This window comes from Podarcis cretensis (assembly GCF_951804945.1).
Source record: "Podarcis cretensis genome assembly, chromosome: 17".
NCBI classification, from domain to species: Eukaryota; Metazoa; Chordata; class Lepidosauria; order Squamata; family Lacertidae; genus Podarcis; species Podarcis cretensis.
The window spans coordinates 40,211,845-40,217,823 of record NC_137187.1 but is presented as its reverse complement, the minus strand read 5'-3'; the positions used below and the strand labels follow the sequence as shown (position 1 = coordinate 40,217,823).

General features: G+C 48.3%; 1 protein-coding gene across 1 annotated transcript; it reads right to left on the bottom strand.

Annotated features, from left to right (window-relative positions):
* Positions 1-236: 236 nt before the first annotated feature.
* LOC307206029 (caveolin-2-like) lies at positions 237-3,716 on the bottom strand. The gene is made up of 3 exons (XM_079958847.1): positions 3,239-3,716; positions 2,735-2,922; positions 237-1,216 (listed from the first exon to the last, which is right to left on the bottom strand). Exons 1-3 carry the CDS (start codon positions 3,389-3,391, stop codon positions 1,066-1,068), a joined length of 492 nt encoding a protein of 163 aa, XP_079814973.1. The 5' UTR covers positions 3,392-3,716; the 3' UTR covers positions 237-1,065.
* Positions 3,717-5,979: the final 2,263 nt, after the last annotated feature.

Below are 5,979 nucleotides of genomic sequence, written 5' to 3'. Positions count from 1 at the left end.
CCCAGTAGAGGAGAGGCCTGGCACTGCTGCCACTCCTTTTCCCTGCCCCTTCTGCCCCCAGCGTTTTGATGTCCCAAATCCAAAGTTAAGGCTGCTGGGGGATATGTCCTCTGCAGCCCCTCTGTGAGGCACAGAACCTTTTCCTCCTTCATCTCAATCCTTTAACACCCATTTGTGCCTGGCTTGCCAGAACAGAACCAAAAGAATTCAAACACAAGGGGAAGCAAATCAACTTTTTTGTTTTATTAAATAAGGGGGGAGATGACGACGGAGCTTTACATCTCAGCGATTGCTGTGGGAGGAGAGGCTGGAGGAAGCGGGGGCTGCCTCCCAGAGAAATGAACATATCTTCTCCCAGAACCCAGCGCTGGGTCTGGAGTTGCCCTAGTCCCCCTCCTGCCCCCCCCATGTGCAAAATGTCAGAAGGCTAATCCCAGCATTACTTTTCCTGGAGGAGATTCTTCTGTGGGCTGTCAGTCAGGGTTAGGCCAGAGATGGCTGGACTTGAGCTCCCATCAGCCCCAGACAGCATGGCCAGTAGCCAGAGACTGTCTTGTGTGCAAAGCCAGGTGGATCCCAATCCCTGTCTCTGAGATACTAACCGACAGATGAGCCAGCTAGAATCTCAGGGACGGAGGAGGGTAGCTTTGAAAGTTCCTCACCTATTATTATTATTATTATTATTATTATTATTATTATTAAAAAATGTATACCACCCTTCATCCAAGGATCACAGGGAGGACTATGGAGAGCCCACTCCTAGAATAATGTGGAATTCTTTCTGCAGGTCTGGACAAAGCAGGGGCATGACAATAAGAGAACAGAATACGGATGTTTCATTTTGAGACCTCTCTCTGAAGCGCCATTCCCCTCGTCCTCTGGCCTCCTTGTTTTCCTTCCCTCTGACCTGCTCCCTCGCCCACAATTCCCCTTTTCTGACCCAAGGCTAAAAGCTCCCTGTGAGTTCTACTCTCTGCTGTGAAATTCAGCCTGTTTAGTGGATCTGAGTGAAATGGGAAGGAAAATCTTTGGCACGTGGGTCTTGGGGGAGGCGGCGTCTCTGTGTCACTTCTGAGTAACGGTGAGGTAGATGGCGCTGCAGCAGCGGCCCAGGCTGGTGAAAAGTGGGGCCACCAGAACATCCAGGATGCTGGCCCAGAGGGTGCGAACCGGAGGCATTGCCATTGTGCAGAGCTGGATACAGGGCATCACACACCTGAGGGAGGAAGAGGGGAGAGATGTGGCTGGCAGCCTCCAGGAAACAACAAAGCACCCCGACATTTAGACTCCAGTTAGGCAGCCTAAGGGTATACAATATACACTCACCTACAGCATTGTTAATAAGAATGCCTTCGATTGCAGGTAGGCAACCTGCGACCCAGGGTCCAGGGGTTGTAGCCAACACTAGTCCTACTCAGAGTAGAAATGTTTTATATTTGTTTTATGGTTCTCTTTTGTAAGCGATATTGATAATCTTGATCTAGATTTAAAATACACATTTTCAAATAAATAAATAAAAAATTAAAAGAATAATAAAAAAGAGTAGAAATGCATGGACATGGCTAACTTAGGTTCATAACTTTCACTGGGTCTACTTTGTGTAGGCCTAGCATTGGATACAACCCTGTGTGCAGCCCCAGACACCTCCAGAAGATGTCTACCATTCTTCCAACTTTTTTGAAAGAAGGAAAGCTCCTTTCTGGCTCATGTCCTTGTTTTCCTGGGTCCCATCAAGTGACCAATTTATTTAGCATTTCTGTCTTCAGATTCCTCCATTCCTCATATCAGTGTTAGGCAGACAGTACTTATCTGCTCCCCCAGCTAGCAGAACAAGGACATCACACAAACAGTAGGTGCTTCCAGATCTAGTGTATTGCTGTTTTGCAGATCAGATTCAGTCACATCCTGGCAAATTCAGGTTGTGCAATTAAAAGTGGATTTGGCAATCTTGTGCAACAAACTCACTTCGCCCGCACACAAATGAAGATCCCAAACCTCTCACTGGTGTGTGTATAAATACATGTGAGTGCTGTACATGCATGTGGGTTACTGTATTTTTTGCTCTATAAGACTCACTTTTTCCCTCCTAAAAAGTAAGGGGAAATGTGTGTGCGTCTTATGGAGCAAATGCAGGCTGCGCAGCTATCCCAGAAGCCAGAACAGCATGAGGGATTGCTGCTTTCACTGTGCAGCGATCCCTCTTGCTGTTCTGGCTTCTGAGATTCAGAATATTATTTTTTCTTGTTTTCCTCCTCCTAAAATTAGGTGTGTCTTGTGGTCTGGTGTGTCTTATAGAGTGAAAAATACGGTACTTTAACAACAATTCTCTCTGGGGTAAGTGTTTGGCAAAGTGTCTTTTAAGAGATTAGTTTGCCATTACTAGTCTACTCCCTGAAGCACCCACAAACCTACAGGACAAGTCAAAAGTCAAAGTGCTGGAAGAGCCTCTGCCCACCTGGTGCCCTCCAGACATTTTGGACTACACCCCCTATCAGCCCAAGCCAGCAATGAGGCTGATGGGAGTTGTAGTCCAAAGGGCCTGGAGCTCGGCAAAGTCTGTGTTAGAGTAACACAGCCTCCTCCTGTTGGCAGTTCCCCCAAGTAACCACTAGAATTAGCCTTGCTAATGGTCAATGAATGTGCAACCAACTGGAAGCAAGAGGCTGGTCGTGAGCCAAGGGCCTTGGCAGAGCCAAGGGCAGGAGGAGGCAGAGCAAAGGGGGCAGACCCTCACCAGATGTGCAGGCAGCCTAGGCAGGCAAAGAGAAAGCCCGAGAAGAGGGAGACGGGCACAGCACACAGCAGTGAGATGATGCGGTAGCACCAGAGGCGCGAACTCTCAAAGACGATGTCACTCCAGGTCCAAACCCGGTCAAAGCTGCGAAACGAGGAAGGTTCAGCAAGAATATCGGAGAATTCCAGCTGCCGGGAAGAACAAGGGAATCTGGTCACTGAAGATTCTCCAGCGAAGAGAGAGAATGTTGTGAGGCAGAGCAAAGCATCTTGGACCCTGCCGTCCCCTTCTGTGTAGTTCTGGGGCATGTAAGGAGCAGCAATCAGCAAAGGGGGTGGAGAAGAATTGGTTGTGCTGCAGGTGAAGGGCTGGGAGGAGTTTGGGGGTGAACAAGGATACAACTCCCACCTTGGGTGGGTAGGAGAGAGCTGCGCCCTTAGAGTTTAGGAAGTCAGAATTTAGGCATCCCCCCCCCAAGTCAGGCAGGTAAGCTCCCTTTGTTACCTTAAGGTGCTGGTTGATCCCACGCGGGTCCCGAGGGTCTGCTTTGGGTGGTGTGTTGATAGCAGACTGCAGGAACATGGGAGATCCCGGCTCCTGCAAATGAGGGTCTTCTGTATCCAACTTGCACTCAATCAGATAATCGTTACTGATCATCCTGCCAGGAGGGAGAAGATCAGCACTCGCAAGCACTGCTGCTCTCTCAGAAGGGGGGATCCAGGAACGCTGTCAAGCCCCTCTTTATAATTCTGCCTCTAACACTTCCTTTTGTTGCAAAGGCTTCGTGTTTTACTGAAACTGCCTTGTCTGTTCTTATTTAACCTGCCTGTCCACTCTTCACTTGCACAGTATTTCTCTCCATCTGTGTGCAGGAACTTGACTCCAGTTCTATTCTCAGCCTCGGCCAACATAGATTGGAGGGTGAGGGGAGTTGAGGAGGGAGGATCTCAGCAGTTGCACGCCCCCGCCTGGTATTTGCAGCCATGGGGCGAGCGAGATGCATTGGGACAAGGGGTATAAATATGCCACCGTCCCAGAGTTCCTTTGCTGAGGAGCGGAAACGGGGAATGGCGGCCCAGCTAAATATATGCAAGCACAGGGTATTCTTGGAACTGGGAGAAGAATGGGGTGCAGTGGGTCGCAGCAGCAGGGCTCAGAGCCAGGTGAACTAAATAGGGTGTATACCAATGGCAGCTAAATGGGACTGATAGAAGCAGGGCACCATCTAGTGGCTCTGAGCTACCATTCAACAGGTCAAGAGAGCACACAGTGCACAATCTTGCCAACTTTCAGCAACACTCGTGGGACCAAAACTGCAGCAATTAGAGGCATTTTGTGGCATCTGAAACTTTCCTTGGGTTTTGTAGGACTGGGATAAAATGCTGGCATTTTCAAGGCGTCTGCTGGGTTCTGGGAAACCCAAATAAAGCTGATGATGAACTGCATTACTTTCCCCAAACCCATAGGTTGCATTGGCCTCACAGAGGGCTTCCCAATTCAAGGTCCACACAGTCAGAGAATTCTCATTCTCATAGGATAGTTCGGTCAGTCAGGTCATGGGTTCAAGCCCCACGCTGGGCAAAAGATTCCTGCAATGCAGGGGGTTGGACTAGATGACCCTTGCGATCTCTTCCAACTCTACAATTCTCTGATTTCATGATTCTATGATTGTAGAGTTGGAAGAGTTCCTGAGGGTCATCTAGTCCAACTGCCTGCAGTGTGGGAATCTCAACTAAAGCATCTATGACAGATCTAACCTCTGCTTAAACACTTCCAAGGTAGGAGAGTCCACAACCTTATGAGGGAGTCCATTCCACTGTTAAACAGCTTTTACCATCAGAAAGTTTTTCCTGGTGTTTAGCTGGAATCTCCTTTCTTGTAATTTGAAACCTTTGGTTCCTTCCAGAGCAGGAGAAAATAAGCTTACACCACCTTCGATGTGACAGCCATTTAGATATTGGAAAATGGCTCTCAATCTCCTCTTATCCAGGCCAGTGTTTTTTTCTGGGGGTACTCAAGGGTATGGGCACCCTTTTTTCTAGAAGAAAAGCACTGATCCAGACTAAACATACCAAACTCTCTCAGCCATTCCTCATAAGGCTTGGTTTCCAGACCCTTGACGATCTTGGCCACCCCCCTCTGCACTTGTTCCAACTTGCCAATATCCTTCTTAACTTGTGGCGCCCAGAGCTGGCACCTGCATTCCAGGTGTGGTCTGGCCAAGGCGGAATAGAGTGAGACTACTGGCAGTGCCTTTCATTGGAATCTGGACTGCATGTGGGGGGATACAGGCATTAAAGTGAACAGGGAAACCTTTCCCTACACAGGTGTTCCTCCTGCACAACAGAGTCCCACAGAGTTTTGGGTAGACCAGTTATAGCTCTAACTCACTGCGTATTCTTCCTGGGAATCTGAAGAATGTGAGAAGCTGGAGCCCTCATCCAGGCTCCCTCCAGACATCCTTTGGATTCTCCATTCATGATGATTTGTGCTCTTGATGGTATCAGGCCAGGGATGCCAACTTGAATGAAGTATTTGGGGGGGGGGCAGGTAAGCCGCGCCCTGCATAATCGATCACGTAATGCGGTGCACTCACACCATTTGAACGGCAATGCCCATCAACTTTGGGGGAGGGCTGCCGTATTTTATTGGGCATGCAAAGGGACCTCAGCCCCTAGGAGCTGGCTCCAATATATCAGGTGGCTATTTGTGACCCTGCTTTTAATACTATTTGTGCCTGCCAAAGCTTTGGGGAGGACATACAGCTTCATTTCCTGCAACTTCCAGCTAAAATTCTGCTTTTGTTGTGATGTGTTGTGCGCTGGTTGTACCCTCTGGATAATAATGTGGTAGCATCAGGGAAACATCACAGAACAATGAATAAAGCAGAATAAATCCACGACTGGTGCACCATTATTGGGTCAATAACATGTTGCAGAATGAATGCGCCTGCAATAAAGCCCCCGTCTGGAGGGGACATGTCTTGGGCAAGGCTACCCAACGCTGTGTAAGTAATTCATTCAACTACCAACTTGTTTTTGTTGCTGTTCTTTTAAAATGAATTTTATTGAAAATGTTTAACAGAAATAAAGAACAGTTATTTGGGTCAAGTCTGCAGCCATCTGCAACTGTGTAATGCAGCCACCTCAATAAAACTAGAAATTATTATCAGAGGGAGGGAGGAAGGGAGGGAAGGAAGGAAGGAAGGAAGGAAGGAAGGAAGGAAGGAAGGAAGGAAGGAAGGG